Consider the following 23,528-nt stretch of genomic DNA (forward strand, 5'->3'; position numbering starts at 1 on the left):
GTTCGTAACAGATACAGCTGTGGAGGCTGTGGCTCAGTGGGTTGGTGTGCTGATATTTGGATAGGTAATATCTATCGTTTTATCCTTGGGCAAGACAAGGCAAGACCCCAAATGGCTCCTGTAGGGATGTATTGAGTGTATAAATCGCTTTGGATAAAAGCATCTAACAAGTGACATGTAATGTAACTACAGCACATACCCCACCCACATTAGATTTCCATTTAATTCTGCTTATCCCCAGGTCATTAGGACATGGTTTGAGGCCAACCATAATGTTTCTTTTTTGGGGGCGGCAGTAGCTCAATTGGCTTGGGAACCGGAGGGTGGCCGGTTCAAGGCCACAAACACACCAAAGTAGGGAGTACTTGGTACTTGGAGTGCCCACTGCTTCTTGTACTGGAACTATAGATAAATGCAGAGGTCTAATTTCACTGTGTGCTGTGCAAAGTATGTGTGTGACAACTAAAGAGTGTCAGTCCTTTAATCCTCCCTTTCTATTCCTTCATGTGTCCTATGAGAGAATGAGGGAGCCGTTTTGCTCTGCATCGGACAGAGCTTACTGCCAGGGCTTATGCAGTGTTCCTGAAATGTTAGTGTTCCTCCCAGTGTTACTTCCGTGCTTCGGGTAGAACTATAAGAGTATCGATGTGTTACTGCTAATGTTATGTGCAACAAAGCCTCACATGTAAATCTGAAATCTCACAAAATGGTCATTATAATGACAAATGTATGTGTCATTAGTTCATGTCCTATGGTTGGTTTAAAACAGATGTATTGACTAAGATCAGGTTTACCAACAATTATGTTAAACATGTTTTTGCCATTTGATCGTAAATAAAACAGCATAAGTTCCATTTAAAATCTCTATTGCATTAGTCCATGATTGCTGTTCATCTGAGTAATGTAAAGCTTTGCGGGCCCTAATGTTTATCGGTCCACGGTTATAAAAATATGCGCACTTCCATGTGCAGATAAAAATGTGATCAGTCAACTGTGTGTGTGTGTGTGTGTGTGTGTGTGTGTGTGTGTGTGTGTGTGTGTGCGTGCGTGCGTGCGTGCGTGCGTGCGTGCGTGCGTGCGTGCGTGTGTGTGTGTGTGTGTGTGTGTGTGTGTGTGTGTGTGTGTGTGCTGCTAAAATCAGATGGAATATGAATACCCAATGCCCCATGTTAGATAATTAAGTCACAATGGCTTTTAGAAGGAGGGAACGTCAATGAGCAAGTGGTTACATTTTTCATTTAATTGTTACGGAGCTGGTGTATTTTTTTGGAACAGCAGCGTCACATGATTGTTACATCCATCCACTTATGGCAGTACAAATCCCGCTAATTTAAAACCACTGCATATCAGTATCATTTTGTATTCATTATTATTTTAATGAATGAAGCCTATATACCAAATGACCTAGCCTGTATTTTTATTATTTGAAATTCCCCTTGAACTTTCTGATGCTTTTAATCCAGGAAAGATGCCATGCAGCAGCTCTGGTGTGTTCCCACCTAAAACAATTCCCCGGGCGCTGCCCACTGCTCCTATCTAGACTCCTGGTACTGGGTTAAATGCAGAGGCCACATTTCACTGTGTGCTGTGTGCTCTGCATGTGTGACCATTAAAGAGGGTTTCATCCCTCCCAATTATATTATATAAATGAAAAGGCTTCCATGTTTGCAGCATTGTCATTACTAGACATGAATTAATAATAGGGCCAGCTCCATACAACAACTGAGAAGCCTACATTACACATCCATTATTTTGCAGTGATTTATGAAGCAATGATGTCAATTTATTGAGGTTGAAACATTTCTGCAGATTGGATCGAAACAGACGATGTTGTATTTATTTATTTTAAGATCAACTGTCCTGTGGTTTCATTCACAAGTGTTTCTATTGCTTCCGCTGAATATTGTCAATGTCAGCTGTGTGTGTGGGTGTGTGTATGTGTGTGTGTGTGTGTGTGTGTGTGTGTGTGTGTGTGTGTGTGTGTGTGTGTGTGTGTGTGTGTGTGTGTGTGTGTGTGTGTGTGTGTGTGTGTGTGTGTATGTGTGTGTGTGTGTGTGTGTGCGTGCGTGCGTGCGTGTGTGTGTGTGTGTGTGTGTGTGTGTGTGTGTGTGTGTGTGTCTGTCTGTTAATCAGAGTTTTATGAGCGCGCCTCCACACAGCGCAGTCTTTACTCTTTAGCCGGTCGGATTCAGGCCGAGACGTCTCGTGCTGTCTATTTGGCACTTTGATGTGTCCTCGTGGACGGCAAAGGGGTTGGGGGGCAACAGTGGAGCGTTGCTTTCCTGCATAGACACCGAAAAAACACACATACGCACACACAAACACTCGGTAGATAACGACAGGAGCTCGTGCAGAATAAACCCAGACGTTGAGTCCTGGGATCGGCGCGTGGAGCAAACTCTGTTCCTCGCGCCGGAGCTGGGGACTCGCGCAGCGGAGGCCATGGATCACACCGGGATACCGGGGGCGCACCTGCAGGAGCAGCCGCACGCGGAGCCCATCAGCTTTGGCATCGAGCAGATCCTCAGTATGGAGAGCTGCATGCTGAGCGCGAGGATGCACGAGCAGGACTATGGGCACGGGGCCTACAACAACAGCGGCGCGAACGGTGGCGGCTACATATACAGTAACACCGGATATAACGGCACCAGCGGTGCGTGCGGGATGGCTTCCCTCGGCTCGGCTTATCACATGAACATGGGCGTGAATTCGAACGGGCCTAACGTTACTTCTGCCGGGCATGGGGTCATCCGGGTCCCGGCGCACCGACCTCTGAGCTGCGGGAGCTCTGCGGGCTCCGCGCCTTCGGGTGCCGGGAACATCAGCCTGAGCGCGCTCACCTTCCCCTGGATGGAGAGCAACCGGCGCTTCACCAAAGACAGGTTCACAGGTACAGCAAACAACATTATATAATACTCATTCATCTAAAATAAACTAATATAATAAATCCTGACCACAATATAACATAGAATAAGAGAATACATTATAACAAAACAGGATCTAACGAAATAAAATATTAAATATTAGAATACATTATAGAAAACAAATTTAACAAAATGAAAATTCTAAATTGTAGGCCTAAATATAAAGAATTTGTTTAAGCTTTTTGTTCATTTCCCTTTCATTTAACACAATCCATACAACTTTATATAATACATCAATAGAAAATCTCCCTGAATCGTCATAATTGTCCTGATTATGTGAAACGGAAGAATCCATTTTCAATCATTTTGGAAAACGTATTAAATAACATATACAATTAGATATCGACAAGAATCAACCTTTAACTGGGAACGGAAGTACTTTTATTAGGCTATAATGATAAAAATAATAATAATAATAATAATAATAATAATAATAATAATAATAATAATAATAATAATAATAATGTCGTTGTTATTGTCTGTTTGTGTTCTTTGTAATTATTTGTGTTCTCTTTAGCCACAGACCACTCTCATGTGTACGCATATATTTTTGCTTTCCATTTCTAAATATAATATTTCCATAAACAACATTATCGAAATAATAATAATCGCAAAAAAGATTTTTGTTCAGAATAATAATAATAATAATTGAAAGACTGAGATAGACATTGTCACAATACTGCTGGGTGAAACATTGTGTGATTAATTACCAACATTTCAGAGCAAGTTTGGATTTCATGAATTAAACATTAATATATGTAGCCTAAATACATTATGTAAACGTTTTTTGGGGCTTCACTCAAAAAACACCTTTTCTAATCAATTTCTCTGGATGATCCTAAAAGGTTCTTTCGTTACAGTGTAAGAAATACATGTGTTAATACAAATAAGAAATTCTACAATGCTCATGTTTCCTGAGCGCTTACAAAATGATTTAACACTTAAACATAAAATATTGATTCTTATTTAAAAAGATAATCAGTGCTCTCTCCTCCTCCCCCCCCCTCTCTCATCCCCTCCTCTCCTCCTCACTTCTCCTCCTCCTCTCCTCCTGCCGCTCTGTCCTTCTGTCGGGTCAGTGTCCCTGTCCCCCCTTACTGTCACCCGTCGTGTAGGTCACCCGTACCAAAACAGGACCCCCCAAAAGAAGAAGAAGCCGCGGACGTCGTTCAGCCGGCTGCAGGTGTGTGAGCTGGAGAAGCGCTTCCACCGGCAGAAGTACCTGGCGTCCGCGGAGCGGGCGGCGCTGGCCAAAAGCCTGAAGATGACCGACGCTCAGGTCAAGACCTGGTTCCAGAACAGGCGCACCAAATGGAGGTGAGCTTTTGTTTCATTGCAAAGACTGTAATGAATACGTGTAGACCTCTACCCACTCTGTGGAGGGAGGGCCTCTTGTGGCTGTCGGCAGTGTGCGAACTATACCACGGTCTCCGGGGGAGCAGGGATTTTTGTTTTTTTTGCGGGGGGGGGGGGGGGGGGGGGGGTAAATGCTGATCCGTGCATTAATAGCAACAGCACAGACATAGGCCTATTATAAAGAGAACATTTGTTGCACAAGGGGTGGTGCCACAAGTCTACATTTACATGAAACGTCCCGATGGATCATGTTCATGTCAACAGATTTCCCGAGCATGTATGGGCTACGCAGGGGCGGATCTACCGGGGTGGCATGGGGTGGCAACTGCCACCCTAAACAATAGCCTTGCCACCCGAGCTGCCACCCCAGTTGGCATCTTTGTTTTGAAAGAAAAGTTGTGGCTCATCGGACATTTATGAGAGAAAGTATCTAATGTCCGAGTGCAAGTGAATGCACCACAAGATGCACGTCATGTAACCCCTCCCCCGGTCCTGGCGCGAGAGTGGAAATATGATTGGTGGCGAATTCACTTGAACGGGGGAACGGCGCAAAACGAGAAGCCTTTCGTTCGGACCCAAGCACTGAAGGAATGAGGTAGTTGCGGTCTACAATGACAGAGAAGAGAATGTCAAGTTTGGCTGTACTCAGCATTGAATCAAAACGCACTACAGCTGTTGATCTTAATAGTTTGTGAGGCGTTTTGCTGAACAAAATAGTAATCGCTGCATTCAGCTGTAATAGACATGCCAACTTGATGCTCTGCTCACGGATGACTCGATGAGAATAACAAACTGTTAAGATGATGACCTTGTATGCGTGTATATATATTTTTTCTTTGAGGGGGTCTGCCCCCAAAAAACAGTTTTAAGTCCTGAGAAAGTAAAATCAGACAGTGTGTAAAACTACACTGCCCAGCCAACAGAAAGTAACCACTTTGATTTAACTAGGCCAGTAGGTAAGGGCTCTCCACTGGATAATAACTGCAGCGATGTAATGTATATGTTTTAGCTGAATACACGTTTTTTAACCCTAACTGATGCAGTTAGTCACTTCTTTAATGTTTGTTCTTTCTGATGTAAAGTCAAGGTTGTAACTGTATATCAATAATTATATAATTACTTGTTTTTCAAATTTGAAGGAGGGTGAGCAAGCATCTTGATGAACATTCATCATTAACTCCTCCAAAAAATATAGTTTATTCAATAATAAATGAATATGTGAATCATAACAGTTCTTCACTATATCTGTAAAGCGTCTTTGAGCACCTGTAAAAGCGCTAACAAATTAAATCTATTATTATTATTATTATTATTTATTAACAGTGATTGACAGCTGATAGGAATAATATGATTGTTAATAGTATCATATTCATTCAGACAAACATCGATGAGACAGTTAATTAATGTACTTATTGCAGCAGTCTGCATATATTTGGTACCCCTGCTGGTCTAAGAGTGAGACAAACTCATTCAGTTATTGTTCAGTTAAAATTCATTAAATTACGTCTGCCACCTTATATGTAAGGCTTTACTGATGTGCCACAATAATATCACCTATGTGATTGAGTTAAAATATTAATATTGTGGCTTTCCAAGTTAAAATTGATTGTAGGGGTGTAACGGTTCACAAACATTTACGTACCCTAATTGATTGATATGATTGCGATTTAAATCAGCATATACTTCTGTCAGGGGTTGCCACCCCTCAAAATCTCCTGCCACCCTCTTGCCACCCCATGAATATTTGTCTAGATCCGCCCCTGGGGCTACGCAAACTTCAATCAACTTGATAATAAATAATCCACGAACCACCAATGTAACGTTTGACTGTTTAATTAAATACATTTAAAATGACTCAAAAACAGGCTACATTGTTTCACATGGGCTATAGCCTATTATGGCTGTAGCCCACACAGAGCCGAACACGCGATAAGAGCAGCCAGCGGCACCAACCATGAACAATATTAATATTAATAATACAGCTATAGCACAACACAATCCTCTCACTGCCTGGAGAGACGCGACGCCACACACACAACGGCTCGTCTTCTTGTGTCTCTTCAGCCCCCAAGTTAACGTTAGCTGTCAAGTTAGCACTAGCACTGACGTTAGCTCCCTCCTCTCTCGGTTCTGTTGTTGCAGCAGTCACAACGTATGTGCTACCACCAGCTACATTCGGTTGGTCTTCTTGATCAGGTTGTTTGGCCGTCTTTTTAAAGAAATTGCCCAAGGTACGTTGTTTTTTCTTTTCGACATGTCAGCAGCAGCAACAATGCCTGGTAAACATGCAGTGCTAACTAAACGAGTGAGTGGGTAGTGGGTGGAGCTGCGGGCAGCGTGCAAGCAGGCGACACTTTTTTCATGAATCATAAACTCTAAATATAATTTTATTTCACTTATTTTACACCTTTGAAAAAAAAAAACATGCCCAAAATGGAATTTATTTGGTCATCATATCAGTATTTTAGAGAGCTCCCCCCAAATGTCACAAACCATGTTCCCAGGGGAGCTCATGTCACCACTAGGGGAGCCATAGCTCCCCCTGCTCCCCTCCAGTTCGCACCCTGGCTGTCGGTGCCCGTCCGGTGGCTTTAAAGCGCTCCAGGAGAGGCCCTTCTTCATGAAGCATGGTGATCGGTTTGTGGAGGAGACTCTTGCTCTTTCTGCTATTCACTCACCAACAATGAGAGCAATGGGCAAACACAGTGTTGGAGACAAAACAAGCACAAATGAAAGGGCCCGAACATCCATCAAAAACGTTCTAACATGTTTATTAAACAACAACAATACCCATACAGCTTGTGTAAATTCATTCAAATTAAATGTGTAATTTTAGACCTTTTTGATAATATGTATAGATGATTGTATTTACGAATCCTTAGAGCTTAACGCTATACACATTATACACTATTAGCGTATTGTTTCTGCAGAACATGGTATTATCCAGTTAATCATTTTATAGAGGAACTGAGCGGATGCATGCCTCTCACTGCTGGCTTGCACTTTAATCATCTAATAATATTAGGAATATTAAACAGCAAGTACAAATCATAATATTAAGCACATTAAACATCAAATAACAAGATCATATTTGGCATATTAAACAGCAAGTAAAAAGATAATATCAGGCATATTAAAAACACTTTAATACTCTTAATATGATTGCTGTTTAATATTCCTCATGACTGGCTGGTTGATGGTCTTCTGAAAGGTTAAAATAATATAGGCCTATTGTCTATATTGGCCTACAATATATAGACAATAATAAAACTATTTTAGTGGACAACAGTGGCGGACTGGCCATCGGGACGTTCGGGACGAATCCCGATGGGCCGGTGTAGGAGGTGTAGGTACCATATCTGCACGGCCTACCCAAGCCCCCAGGAAGTGCGCCGGAGTCTGATGAGAATATTCGTTGTGGCCAAACGGCGGTACTACACTTCTTTTAGGTTGCTGGGCCCGGAAACACTTTTTCCCATTGACTTACATTGGGAAAGAGTGGTCTGTAACTCGTTGGATAATTTTTTAAAAACTAAATAAACAACCCAGTATGAACACTTGTATAGCCCTTATTAAAAACATTCGTTCCTCAAGTTGTAAAAATGTGCTAATAACGTTATTCTGAGAGTTATTTCCCTCTGCATTATGAACGTGCATCTAACCCACGGGACCGCGCCGCCCGGCACGTTCATGTTACGGCCCGTCCACACAGCGGCGTGCGCTAACGCTTGCCGGCGGGCGTGTCTGAAACTCGACCAACAACCAATTACATGAATCTCCCGCCCCTGACACACAAGCATATGATTCGATTGGCTGACGCTTCTGCCAAGTGCGAAAATATGCGCCCCATAAGCCTCCTATACTCAAACTTGAAGATACTTTGTAAGATCTTGGCAAGAAGACTGGAAGGCCTGCTGCCGGAAATTATAAAAGAGGATCAAAATGGGTTCATGGTTGGCCGTCAGTGATTTCACAATGTGAGACGGGTTTTGGACATTCCACATGACCAAAGGGGGGCGCCGGATACAGCTCTCTCGGCATTAGACGCTGAGAAAGCTTTTGACAGGGTGGAATGGTCCTATTGGTTTGAACTTCTTGTCAGCTTTGGCTTTGGGGAGAATTTTTGTAATTGGGTAAAACTTTTATACAACGACCCGTATGCAGAAATAATTACAAATAATATCATATCAAAGCCGATAAGGATCGGTAGGGGCTGTAGACAAGGTTGTCCTCTATCCCCCCTTCTTTTCTTAATCGCAATTGAACCATTTGCTATTGCTGTGAGAGCGCACACAATGATTGCAGGCATACATGTGAGAGGGTTCGACCATCGAATAGCTCTTTACGCTGATGACGTGATTCTCTTCCTTAGAAATCTGGAGAACTCTATACTGGCTCTTATGGATCTGATTCAAGGGTTCAGCCAAATATCAGGTTACAAAGTAAATAATTCAAAATCCTCCATCATGCTCCTTAACTCGGAGGAAAGGTCTAACCCACCCAAACATGCTGGTCATTTTAGAACAGTAAATACTTTCACTTACTTGGGTATTCAGATTGTCCCCAAATTGGAAGATATTGTGAACTCTAACTATAATCCGATTATAGAGTCCATTTCCAAATCAGTTGATAGATGGTCAAACCTTCCGATCTCTCTAATGGGTAGAATTAATATTCTCAAGATGAATGTTCTCCCCAAGCTTTTATATTTATTTCAAAACATCCCCCTGCCACCCCCACCAGATTTTTTTCCTAGAATGAAGACATTTTTTAGTAATTGTATATGGAATAACAGACGCCCCAGGCTCCGTTTATCTCTTTTGTGCCTTATGATAAAGGAGGATTACAGTTCCCTAACATGTTGTGGTACTACTGGGCAGCTCAGCTGAGAACATTGATGTTTTACTACACAGAGGAGAGGCCTCCGGTGTGGAGGGATGTTGAGTCTTGCTCCTTAAAGCTCCCACTTCCTACTTATCTATACTCTGACAACCCTAAAAACCTTAAAAAAAACTACAACTAACCCTAGAGTTAAAAATATGATTGATGTTTGGCAGGAGGTTAAAAAATATATGAACGAACCTTCTTCTTCTTTTTATCATTTGAGGAACTTGTCAGTAAACACGAAATTCCTCGTAAACATTTTTTTAAATACTTGCAACTCAGGAGCTTTGTAGGAGCGAACCAGGACCGACTCATGCTGGCCCCTCCTCTGTCCATAATTGGAGAAAGTTTAAATTAAAAACCCCTTTGGGAAGGGCATAATATCTGAATTCTACGATCTCCTGCTGGCGTTCTCCTCAGAATCCTCGAACTCTAGACTCAATGCTTGCAAAAATGACTTACAGGAAAATCTAACATTGGAACAGTGGAGCACAGCTTGTAAGGCGGCCCAAACACAGACGGGTAATACGCGTCTAAAGCTTCTGCAATACAAGTGGCTAATGAGAGTGTACATTACACCAGAAAAAGTTGGGCAAACCTAGTATTGCACAGTTGGTTAGGGAACTTTTTTTATGTCTGCCTTTAGAAAAAATCACTTACATTCTTAAAGACAAACAAGAACTGTTCCAGAAGGTCTGGGGATGTTTTATAGAGTACACCAAGAACAATGACCTATCTCAATTTCTGAACGAAACTGGGGCAGGATAATGCGATAATTCTATAATGTGCTACAATATGGTCAAATGTAAATGACTGTGATATCCTCTGTAGAAATACGGTCCTATTGCTGGAAAACTCGATGATTGCCGATGTATTAGAGTGCCCTTGTGGTATGTACCAATTTAATTTAGTGTTGCTACTTTTCTTTAATGTAAAGTAGTTGTCCTGTGTATATATGTATTGCTTTTGGCTCTATGTCTTCGTCCTATGTGATTTTTTGTAAACTGAAAATCAATAAACATATTGGGGAAAAAAAGAAGAAGCTTATTGCACTGTATATATATATATATATATATATTAGGGCTGTCAGTCGATTAAAATATTTAATCGCGATTAATCGCATGATTGTCCATAGTTAATCGCGATTAATCGCAAATTAATCGCACATTTTTTATCTGTTCTAAATGTACCTTAGAGGAATATTTTTCAAGTTTTTAATACTCTTATCAACATATGAGTGTACACATATGCTTTATGCTAATGTTTATTATCATTTGAACAATGACAAATATTCTCATGAATATTAAACACAACAACCTGGAACCTCTCTCATACAATAATACAATACAGTGTGTGTGTGTGTGTGTGTGTGTGTGTGTGTGTGTGTGTGTGTGTGTGTGTGTGTGTGTGTGCGTGTGCGTGCGTGCGTGCGTGCGTGCGTGCGTGTGTGTGTGTGTGTGTGTGAAATGTCGCTCCTCTGTTTTCATTTAAACAGCTCCTTATATCCGTTAGCGCAGCTAGCTAGCACCAGATGCTAACAACAACAATACACGTAAGGTCTCTCTCGCGCCACACATACACACACCCTCCCGGTCCTCCCGATGGCCAGTCGGTGCCTGCCGGTGAGCGTGGAAGCGGGCGGGCGGCAGGAGCGGGGCTGTCAGCATCAGCTTGTAGATGGTATTTTAAACTCGATGCGCTCTGAAACTACGGGGCGGCCGAGGACAAAAAATACACATGCGTTAATCGCATTAAAATAATTAGTGGCCTTAATTTTTTTTTGCGTTATTAACGTGTTAACTTGACAGCCCTAATATATATACAGTGCAATAATTATTTCATGCTAAATGAAGCTCTGTTGGATATCACTAGATCCTGTTACAGCGTTAATATAAGTACATAACGATTGATGTCACATTAGCATAATTACTAGCTAGCCGCTATAGCTGCTAACTGCCGCCTCGTTAATATCAAATCCATCATAATAACAATCCATTACCATGCTGTTATGAACGCACGGTGCTGTTACATGTACGCAAATTGACGTGCTTGATGTGAACGAGCATTTTGGTTCAAGTTGCGCATGCTCTATGAGTGCACATACGGGTACTTCTCAGGCATGCCGGGTAATCTGTGACGTTTCACTCTCTCAAAAGTTGGGCCATTTAATCATCATGCGCTAATGAGCAACTCTCATAGGAATGAATGAGGCCCCGCCTCCCACACTGTATCCAGTTCTTATTATACATCCATGGGCCTACCAGATTAGCACGGGGTCCGTTACGTTTACTAATGACGTCACGCATTGGTTGTAGGGCAACCCAAGAGGACATTTTACACGGCCAAATTCCGCAAAGAATATTAAAAAATAACAATCGACAGTGAATGATGTTAGTGGAACTGTGTCAGGAAAGTGAAGTGTTAATTAAGTAATGTTATTGAAGAACTGAAATGCATAAAATTGAAAGTTAATATGTATCATATCTAGGGTTGGGTACCGAGAACCGGTTCCGGTTCGGAACCGGTTTCAACATTTCGATTCCAACGGCATCATTTAGAAATGTGAATTTCGGTTCCGCTTTTCGATTCCTGAGGAAATGTTTCTCGCCGCTCTCCGTAGCCTACTGCATGACTGCAGCGGGGCGGGAAATGTAGCGTTGTATCTACATTTCCTACAGTGTAACCTGAGACCAGGGCCGGCCCGTCGCACTGGCGTTATAGATGTTCGCCTAGGGCGCCAGATCTGTGGAGGCGCTGCGCTGACAGCTCTGGGAGGGAAAACAAATGTTTTGACCGTTGGTGCTCATCCTAATTTTCGGCCTTGATGTAACAACATTCATAATTAAGTAAATGTAACATCCTTTTCATCCCGGTTACACTTTTCATTTGCCCTGTACGATGGGCGCTGCAAGTGATGAAAATGGGGGATGTTGGCTTATCTGGCAACCGCAGCTCACAGCCAAAGTGCGAGTGAGCTAGGGAGAAAGGGAGGGCGCTGTTGTTATTAGCATCTGGTGCTAGCTGCTCTAACGGAAGAAGAAGATGTTTCTACAATGATGTGGAGGGAGAGTCCTCTCCAGTAGTGATGGGAATTCCGATTCCCTTCGGAGACACGAATCTTTGGATTCAGTTCACTTGAAAGATTCGTTCACTGATTCGTTCACTGATTCGTTCACTGATTCGTTCACTGATTCGTTCACCGGTTCGCGAACGACTTCTGGTGATTTGCAAGTTCGCGAACGATTCGCCTTTGTACTTAATTCGTTCAGTGAGTCTTCACTACTGCCGAAGTCCGTACAAGAAGTTTGCTGGCGTAACATTTATGATATTAAAACACATTTTACACCTCACCTTGTTGCCCCATGAATTATGCTCTGGGAATAGGCTACATATTATTTAAGAAATATAATTGGCCATTGTTAAATCTCTCATACATTTGTGCCTGACTATACGATGTATTACAGCAGGCTAGCACGTTATACTTTCAAACCCATGCATGGACTATGTGCTTAAATCCCAAAGCATTAAACTCCATTTGGCCGAGTTCAAAGTGAATACAAAAATATATCCTCTACATCGGTGACGATTTATTCATATTCTATAGTATGTACCCATCTATGTTTACCTTTAGCTAGCGGCTAAGCTAGTGGGACGCTACGGAGCCCAGCTATCCGCCCTCTGAAGCTTTTAGTGCCGACAGGGAGAGGAGAATGTCCCGCTAACACTGTGAGTGTTTCACATTAGCGGGATGCTATGGAGCTCAGGTATCCGCCATCTGAAGCTTTTAGGGTCGACAGGGAGAGGAGAATACAACGCTGTGTGTATTTATTGCCAAGCTAGCGGCTAAGCTAGCTGGACGCTACGGAGCCCAGCTATCCGCCCTCTGAAGCTTTTAGTGCCGACAGGGGGAGGAGAATGTCCCGCTAACGCTGTGTGTGTGTGTTTCACATTAGCGGGACGCTATGGAGCTCAGGTATCCACCATCTGAAGCTTTTAGGGCCGACAGGGGGAGGAGAATACAACGATGTGTGTATTTATCGCTAAGCTAGCTGGACGCTACGGTTCAGGTATCCGTCCTCTTTATTGCGGACAGGTTGAGGAGGATGTCCCGCTCCTGTGTGTGTGTGTGTGTGTGTGTGTGTGTGTGTGTGTGTGTGTGTGTGTGTGTGTGTGTGTGTGTGTGTGTGTGTGTGTGTGTGTGTGCGTGCGTGCGTGCGTGCGTGCGTGCGTGCGTGCGTGCGTGCGTGCGTGTGTGTGTGTGTGTCGGAGCTCAGGCTCTGATTACAGTAGCTACACTGTAGGAAACAGTTCTGAACTGTTTCCGCCAGTTCTTTAAGTTCGTCGTTCGCGAACAGCTTCTCTTTAGCGGCGCCTCAAACAAACGAATCGTTTTGTGGGAGGAATCAGTTCATCTCGTTCACTTCAAAGATTCGTTCAAAAAGAACGAATCGTTCGCGAACGACCCATCACTACTCTCCAGTCAGACTGAGAGGCTGATAACTTCAGCTCAGTGAGGTAAAGGACTCTGAGTGTTTAGATAGTTCACTTTAGTCTAAGTTATCTCAGTGGGTCTCAAACGTTTTGATCACAATTTATGTAAACACATATTTCCAAGGCACTCTTTTATAATTATTGGGATAAATCAGGTTTGAAATCATTCCAATGTAAACTATAGGACAGTAAACCAGACATATCGTTTAAAACTGGAGAGATAAAAAAATATGCATAAATAAAATAGTAAAATAAGATATGAATGAACAACAAAAATAAAATGCGTTACATGTAGGCTATTTGTTATTTAATTATTAAAATGTAAACCGATCTTTTTCATATGGGTGTTTAGAGTTGTACCCCCTAGATATAGTCTCTAGTAATTCTGCGTGTGCACCAGATTGAAGCATTTTACTTCAAAATGTTCAAACATTTCTTCCCGGTATGCCTGAGAGGCAGGTATGCTTGTTTTTCTCAACAAGAACTGTTTTTAAAAGTTGGACTGTTGCACTGTTGTAGCTTCAGTGGTTCTCAGGTTAAAGTTACATAGCAGTGAATATAAACAGACTGATTCATGTGAATATTACTTTAAACTAACCTGTGTAAAAGTTTCTCGAATAAATGTAATTTTTTTGGTGGAAGAAGCATGTATCATTTTTTTACCCTGCCCCTCAAATAATCGGAATCGAGAACCGTTAAGAACCGGAATCGAAAAGTAGAATCGGAATCGGAATCGGAATCGTGGAAATTCAAACGATACCCAACCCTAATCATATCCCTCTGAAATGGTATCTGGTGTTTCCATAGCAACAACAACTTCCTGTCAACAGCGCACACTCCCACAGACAGCACACGTTCATCCTCTGAACGACGTGTGTACTGTCTGTTCAAAAAACTGTAGGAACCCAGAACACAGATAAAAAAACATAACCCCCTTCACATCTCAACTATTGTAAATGTTACAGGTTCCCTATGTGACCACAGTAGCAGTGATGATGATAACTGTATTAAACAGGTGAAACAGGAGCTGTTGACAGGAAGTTGTTGTTGCTATGGAAACAACATGACGGTATCTGATATCATAAAGACGGAGAAAGTAAAGAATAAAGTTTATGTTTAAATGTTAGCACCCCCCGAAGAAGCACAAGCTCTTACGTTGAGTCTGGAGTTTCAATACATTCTAAATCATCAGTAAAGTCTACGACCATATTTCGGAGGGATATGATAGCCGACATATTAACTTTCAATTTTATGCATTTCAGTTCTTCAATAACATTACTTAGGCCCATTCCCAAACCGCACCCTACCCCTGCGTTTGCGCGTTCACGCGGAGGGTCCGCCATATTGAGGGCTGTTTCAAAACAACGAGTGTGGAGCGGTGTGGAGGGGGAGTGCGCTATCAAGCCCTCAAACAGCGAGTCTGCAGCGATGCTGACTTGAGACCGGTCTCTACCTGACCGGAGTCACGCTGTGTGTGTCCGTCAGGAAACACGCTGTTAACAAGTAGTTCCAGCAAACATCCACTGATAAACCCTGTCCTCCTACAAAAAACGACCATATAGGTCGATTGTTCAGCAGCTAAATACGACCCAGAGTCACGTTTTAAAGTGTAACACCTCTAGTGGTCGTGTAAGAAACAACATGCTCCTGTCGATTGCAAACGCTCCGGAGGGTCGTTTATTCACGAATAACCCTCTCTGGAAAATCCTAAATTGTGGAATAGTTTGGCCATTAAAATGCTTTTTTATTAGATTTCTAGCGAGAAGTGTATATTGTACTTTTATAATCTACGTCCAGTGGATGTGTAGGATCTACAGTTTGATAGATATACGAAGATGATTTGAGGTCTCGCCAGGAGAACGTGTACTGTATATGGGGCAACTTCCATGTAAAGTTAGCGTGGGTGAAAACAGTATTTCCGGTCTCGAAGTTTTCATAATAAAACCGGAAGTATTCCCCACACTGTCAAATGATTACACAGTGATATCTCCATTACTCATCCACTAAAAAACATCAGTTTATCCTTGTTAATTACACAATATTGATTGGTTTAAATTGTGTACAATGCTTTTGTGTTTTTAACCTTCGATTCGGAGAAACAAATTGTTTTTTCGGAGTTTAGACACTACAGAGTTTCCGAAGACACTACACTACCCAGAATCCCCAGCTATCGTTTGGGACTACAACATCCGCCTTGCTTTACAAACCCCGTGATTAGCCCTCAAGCTCTGTGATTGGATATTGGAGTGGCAGTGCGACAAGGTTACGCTGTCAAACAGCTCTTTGAAATGGAATGGAACCACGCCAGGCTATCCAAAACTGGACTTGGACGGGTCCAGCCCGGCCCTCCCCCCCAGAATTACACTTGCTGGCTATTGTGTGTTTCGCAACATGTTCTATGGCACGTCTCTACTGGGAAATGTAGTTTTAAAAGACGTTTTCGTATTTCCCACAATTAGAAGTTGCCAGTATTAAACTGTATACATCCCTGGAGGTTTAGGGGATACGAAACACATTGGTGTTATCAAATTTAAAACATATAATTAATACATGGGTGAAAATTGCTTGTGTCCATAATGGGCAGGATTAATACCACATGACAGCTAAGGTCAGAAGAGCTTTATTTAACAGCTGGTCTTATGTCTGTGACCCCTCATGTTGTTAATTGATAAGCCTGAAACATGCACTTGTCAAGGTTCAGATGCACATTTAGCAAATATGGCAGTAGCCATCAATCATCTTAAGTTAAGATACTTTATTGATCCCAAGTTGGGAAATGTTTTTGTTACAGCAGCATGTACTACTTTATTCTACTCCACTACAATTCAGAGGTTAACCTGGTATTTTTACTCTACTACATTTATTTTTGTTACTTTGCAGATTCTGATTAATGATGTGAAATATAAACAACCCTTAAATCAGACTTTAGTTACACCTGAGTAAAATTCAGCCTTATCAGTTTGTCTGTTTTTCACATCCTCCTGTTAATATCTTTGGACGTCCTGCACTAAACTGTTTTATTGTAGAGATCACTACAGTATCTTCTTGATATTTTCCATTCTATATTTCTATCATTGACCCCTATTTTGTATGTAGGCTACTCTTAATATTTAAATGTTTTCATCAAATATAACTTATTCTACAACTAAATTCAATAACGTGCTTTAACCACTAGGAGGTGCGGTTTAGACCAGTGGTCTAGTTAATAAAACATAATAATATCGTACATAATATGACTATAAACTTTATTGTGAAATTAAAACAGAACGTTAAAGGAAAATACAGTTTCAGTCTCTCGATGTGAAGCTTATGCATTGTACCATGAACTTGTATAGACCTGTAACAGTCAACTGCATGAGGAGTTGGAAAGGTAGTTCAGAAAATCAGTAATATCTTTAAAAACTACAAAAAAGTCCCTTTCTATCAGCTGTGCACCGTTATGGTGTAAATACAGACTATCTACTAATTGGATCAAATATAAAAGTCAGCCGAATTAGTGTTGATACTGCAAGGAGACGTATTGTGTGAAAAGAAATGGAAGATGTTGTTTAATTGTTGATATATTTATGGTCCACGTCACGTATTCAGTTTTGGCGGCATCTCTTCCAGTTTGTCAAAAGGTCTTCTGATCAGGGCTCTATAAATACATATCTAGGGCAGATATGTAATATTTAATGCAGCCGAACCGTGTATTGCAATGCCGTTATGTGATGACTTTCAAAGAGAAAAGCAAGAACACTCGGAATAAAGTATTATTATTATTTTTTTAATGTTTTCCGATTTCATATCACATAAACACCATATCCCGACGTGCATTGCGGCGTGATTTTAGCCTATCAAAACCTCTGAAAACAGAAATGTGTCTCTCAGAATCGAAAGAGAAAAACCTATGGGAAAGACACAAAAGCATTGTACAGAATTTAAACCAATACATGGCGTATAATTAACTAGGATAAACTGATGTTTTTTAGTGGATGAGTAGTGCAGATATCACTGTTAAATCATTTGATCATTGGTTTTATTATGAAAACGGCGAGACCGGAAATACTGTTTTCAACCCGTAACTTTACATGGAAGCTTGCCGCATATACCAACCCAGTCTCACGGCATTTCGTGTTCACCAACACGATTTTGAATCTATTGATTCGTGTTCACCAACACGATTTGCCCCTTTTATTCGTGTTGCACAGCACGATTTTAAAAGCAATGTATTTCTACTGGTAATGTGTTTCGTGCCTGCAGGCTGCAGCACGTCTTTTTCTCCGGTCGGGTCGTGGAAGACCGGAAGCTGTGTGGTTCATAAAAACATGTTCTTACTCAATATCAAGCCACAGTTATTGCTTTTATTTTAAATCGTATAATTTCTGACTTTTGTTGTCGTCTGTGAGGAAAATAAATGGGGCTCAGAGCCTCAGGATACTGAAATCTGTATTTTTTAAATCTTTTTTTCCTTCTAATTTGTTATTCTTTTCAAAATAACACACTGTTATTTACTCACCAATAACACACAATTATCCTTGCTTTTATTTATTGGTTTAATTCCATAATCTCGGGCTTTTTTGGCGTCCGTCAGGAACTGAATTTCAAAATAAATATAACCGGAAACAGACGTAGGCATTTCGAGCGATTACCCAAGATCCTCAGCTATGGTTTTAAGCTCGCTGATTGGATGTGTTAGCCGCAATGCATGCTGGGATTTGGTGTTTATATTATATGAAATCTGGAAAACATTTTAAAAGTATAAAATAATACTTAATTCCGAGTGCTCTTGCTTTTCTCTTTGAAAGTCATCACATAACGGCATTGTAATACACGGTTCGGCTGCATTACATATTACAGATCTGCCGTAGTTCTTTATTTAGAGAGCCCTGATGAGAAGACCTTTGGAAAAACTGGAAGAAATGGCGCCGAAACTGAATACTTGACGTGGATCATAAATATATCAACAATTAAACAACATCTTCAATTTCTCTTCACACAATACGTCTCCTTGCAGTATCAACACTAATTCGGCTGACTTTTACATTTGATCTAATTCATAGATAGGTTATATTTACACCATAACGGTGCACAGCTGATAGAAAAGGACTGTAGTTTTCAAAGATATTACTGATTTTCTTTGAATTAAATACTGAGTCTGAAATAGTATAGCAATATGCTGTAAAATGATGTGAAAGCATGCATAAAACTATACATCTTCAGATGTTGTACATACACACTAATAATACAAAGTTATTATGGCGGTGTGCACCTTGTGTGCACCTCCTAGTGGTTAAAGCACGTTATTGAATTATTGTTTTTATGTGTTTTTAGTACTACTTTCATAGGGGGAAAGTATAAATATAGAAATATAGAATATAAAAAATCAAGAAGATACTATAAGTGATCTCTACAATAAAACAGTTTAGTGCAGGATGTACACAGATATTAATAGGAGGAGGTGCAAAACAGAAAAACGGATTAACCTTTATTTAAACATTACATATTAAATATTAAGCCTGACAAAGTAATTAACGTCTAATATATTGATTTCCTGCAATGTTAACTATGTTGAAGCACTTATTTTAACTGATATTATACACATTAATTATACTCTTATGTATGTAGATAGAATAAGAAATGTGCAGAATATGACAGTTTAATGGTGGAGGTACACACATATTGATAGATGTCTTGTAATGCACTGTTGAGGAACCTGTGACCCAAGTTTTTCATTCATTGCGTAACTACACCGTAGTTGTGTATGATATGTCAATAAACCTTTGAAAATCTTGAAAGGGATGTGCAAAATAGCCATAATATACAGTCTTTAATTAACTATTAGTAGAGAATAACGAGTAATGAATATACTTTATTACTTGTTTCCATTCATGTCAATTGCAGATACATGTTTAGTCTTCTCAAGCACCAACTATCAAATATCTCTCCTGATTGTTGGCACTTGACAATCACCTTACCTGAATTTTACTCAGGTGTAACTAAAGTCTGATTTAAGGGTTGTTTATATTTCACATAATTAATCAGAATCTGCAAAGTAACTCAAATAAATGCAGTGGAGTAAAAATACCAGGTTAACCTCTGAATTGTAGTGGAGTAGAATTACAAAGTAGCAATGAGCTGTCATGTGGGTATACGGCATTAATATAATGCTGCGCATTATGGACACAAGTGATTTTCACCCATTTATTAATTATATGTTTTACATTTGATAACACCAATGTGTTTAATAATGGCAACTTCTAATTGTGGGAAAAACGAAAACGTTCAGTAGAGACGTCCCATAGAACATTTTGCGAAACACAATAGCCAGCATGTGTAGTTCTGGAGGGGTGTTCGATTCCAGTTTTGGATAGTCTGGCGTGGTTTCGTTCCATTTCACACAGCTGTTTGACGCTCTGCGTAACCTTACGGGAACTGTAGTCCTAAACGATAGCTGGGGATTATGGGTAGTGTAGTGTCTTCGGCCATCCTATACTCAGAAATGTTGACAATCGCAATGATGCTCGAAATGTCCCTTATAGGCCTACGTCTGTTTCCGGTTATTTTTATTTTGAAATTCAGTTCCTGCCGGACACCAAAAAAGCCCGAGATTATGGAATTAAACCAATAAATAAAATCAAGGATAATTGTGTGTTATTGGTGAGTAAATAACAGTGTGTTATTTTGAAAAGAATAACAAATTAGAAGGAAAAAAATGTTTAAAAATACAGATTTCAGTATCCTGAGGCTCTGAGCCCCATTTATTTTCCTCACAGACGGCAACAAAAGTCCAAAATTATACGATTTAAAATAAAAGCAATAATTGTGGCTTGATATTGAGTAAGAACATGTTTTTATGAACCACACAGCTTCCGGTCTTCCACGACCCGACCGGAGAAAAAGACGTGCTGCAGCCTGCAGGCACGAAACACGTTACCAGTAGAAGAGGGAAGAAGCTGTGTTAATTACTTTACATTGTGGATAAGGGTTGATAGCCCCCATTGTTCTGTGTGTCAACATGAAAGACAGCCCACACACCTATCAATCATCAAACCGTGGGGTCTTATTTCATTACGTATTGATTTCTATCAACACGTAATGTTGTATCGATGTATAGATGTACTACAGCAAAAGTATTCTCCGTCGGGACTTCCTGTAACAACACCACGCCGTTATCTTGATTCTGATTGGCCAGAAGACATTATCAAAGATGTTCTATTGACAAGATGATCACTACCTGACAAAAGTTTTCAAACCCGTTTCTAGTCTTCGGTATTCTTGTTTTTGGCGTGAGAATAGTTTGGGCAGAGTGAGAGCGTGAGATTGAGGGTGAAAGCGTGTGTCACACGCCATATGCGTGAGAGTTGGCAACCCTGGGTAAACACACCAGGTTTACTAATCTACCCGCACAATTTGTCTGGTGTCGGAATGTATCGCTATGTTAGTACATTCTTAAAAAACAAATCACCATTTAATTTCGGGTTAAAATGTGTTGTAACTGCGTTACTGAGCATTGTAGTCGAGGGAGTCGGTCGGACGATGTGGGCCGGTCGGATAAATCACTAGCACCCCCCCCCCCCCCCCCCATAAATAAAGATTAGGCCTATATATAATATATCATATATTATAGTAGGAGTATTAAGAGCATGTTTCTCTGCTGCAGGCGGCAGACGGCGGAGGAGCGCGAGGCGGAGCGGCAGCAGGCCAACCGGATCCTCGTGCAGCTGCAGCAAGAGGCCTTCCAGAAGACCATCACCCAGCCAGTGGCCCCGGACCCGCTGTGCCTACAGAACAGCTCTCTGTACGCCCTGCAGAACCTGCAACCGTGGACCGAGAACACCGCCAAGATCAACAGCGGTGTCGGCCTGCGAGTAGACTGAGCCAGCGGCCGGGTCTTACCACGGAAAGCGGGCAGAGACCCGGCCCGCAGCTGCCGAGGAGCTCCCCTTCTCGGCGGATCTCTCCGCCACTCTGCAGCCTCTGCTGCTCCCAGGACAGACTTGCCTGCTTTGGCCCGCTTTGGCCTGCTAAGCCTTGCAGAGACCACACTTGACATTTTGGAAATATTTTGGAGACATCAATAAGAACATTATGCTCCATAAAATTGCGCGAGATGACCAGGACATACTTAGGCCTACTTCAATTATGAGTTGTATTATATTTGTAGCTAACTGTAGGGACTTGATGTTTCATAATCAGCATATTTCCATCTGTGTTCATCAGCTGATCATTCAGAGGGCTTCACAGGCTACATTAAAAGACAAATCGTATAGACACAACTAGGCTACTTGACGCCTAATGTTGAAAATGTTACTACATTCTCTAACACCTCTCACGCTCATTTAAAACAAAAAGTTGTTTTCTTATTTCTCTCTGACACTGTGTGTGTGTTCGCGCGTTTCTGCATATTTGCGTGACTGTGTTGACGGTCATACATTTTGGACACTGAACATATTGTGTCTGCTGGGTTTGACAAAATACTTGTTCATGTCCATGTCATCTTACATAGGCTACCCTATATTCTCACGAGCTAGAGGGACATTTGAGCAACTCACAGATGCTGAATGAGCGATGTTCGGATCATCCACAGAAACACAAAGAGCCTCGTTGCATTAAATATGCCAGTAAGCCACGTGACCCTTGTTCACAGCAGCAGAGAGAGGACCAGCTAGCAAACACTATCAGACAGATCCTGCACATTCGCATAACTTTCAACTTCATTTGGAAAAACGAGAGCATGAAGCTGTAAAGCAGAATATTGACTGTTGCGATGTGAGTCTGACACATGCACTAACAGAGGTATGTCCATGTGGAGCTCTGCATATCACCGAGTCAGCAGAGCTCGTTCCCCATGTGTGTAGAGACTGCTGTCTTGACTGCTGTTCCTCATGTACCATATTGTGTGTTTCATGGTGCACCTCAAACTTATCTGTTATTGTTTGCATTTGTACTCAGACGTCCCATTAAACATATATTTTGATGCATGAGTTTTAACATTCTCTAATGAAAGCAAGACATTTAAACATGTGCTTTATGTGTGTGCTTTATGTGTGTGCTGTGTGTGTGTGTGTGTGTGTGTGTGTGTGTGTGTGTGTGTGTGTGTGTGTGTGTGTGTGTGTGTGTGTGTGTGTGTGTGTGTGTGTGTGTGTGTGTGTGTGTGTGTGTGTGTGTGTGTGTGTGTGTGTGTGTGTGTGTGTGTGTGTGTGTGTGTGTGTGTGTGTGTGTGTGTGTGTGTGTGTGTGTGTGTGTGTGTGTGTGTGTGTGTGAGAGATGCAGGGACGTGCACAGACATTTGGAGGAGCTATTGCTCTCAACTGGAAAAACTTGTTTTAATGTAAAAGGTTCATAAAATAAAAACACAACACTGTCATTGCAAGTGACACTCAGTTGACTTTTATGTCCAACTGCTATTCGTCATTCAGGCACATTTTTGGTTTTACGGTCCATATCTCATTAAAATATTAGTAACTATTAAAGAAAAAAATGGGGACAATCAAGTTTTAATGTAGTTTGACCTTTGTAACTGATGTGCAGACATTCTGATAAAATAGGGCTTCTAACTAATTAGCCTACCTTAAATAAATTCACTAATTAATTAAACCAATTCAATACGCATTATTCTTATTGTTATCATTCTTTATGAGCGCAGAAACGGTAAGGAATCTAATTATTTATTTATTTAGTATTCCATAACTTAATAACAGAGCTACTAAACTAAACTAAACTCAAACTAAAGTGGTAGAGACATGGCAGAAATCCTACAATAAAGCGGGACATTGAACTGTTCTCCGTGAGAGGGCGATCAAGAGAAGAGAGAGAGCGGCCCTGTTGAGGGAGTTTACGGAGCAGATGAAAAGACACAGAAAGACAGAAGACGAGACGCTACAATACTAA

At 41.2% G+C, this 23,528-nt stretch overlaps 1 protein-coding gene across 1 annotated transcript; it reads left to right on the forward strand.

Moving 5' to 3' along the window:
* The first annotated feature begins 2,358 nt into the window (after positions 1 to 2,358).
* On the forward strand, positions 2,359 to 22,616 carry tlx1 (T cell leukemia homeobox 1). Its single transcript, XM_034100319.2, has 3 exons — positions 2,359 to 2,890; positions 4,004 to 4,241; positions 21,298 to 22,616. Exons 1-3 carry the CDS (start codon positions 2,443 to 2,445, stop codon positions 21,512 to 21,514), a joined length of 903 nt encoding a protein of 300 aa, XP_033956210.1. The 5' UTR covers positions 2,359 to 2,442; the 3' UTR covers positions 21,515 to 22,616.
* The last annotated feature ends 912 nt before the right edge of the window (positions 22,617 to 23,528 follow it).

Source organism: Pseudochaenichthys georgianus, chromosome 15 (genome assembly GCF_902827115.2).
Source record: "Pseudochaenichthys georgianus chromosome 15, fPseGeo1.2, whole genome shotgun sequence".
NCBI lineage: Eukaryota > Metazoa > Chordata > Actinopteri > Perciformes > Channichthyidae > Pseudochaenichthys > Pseudochaenichthys georgianus.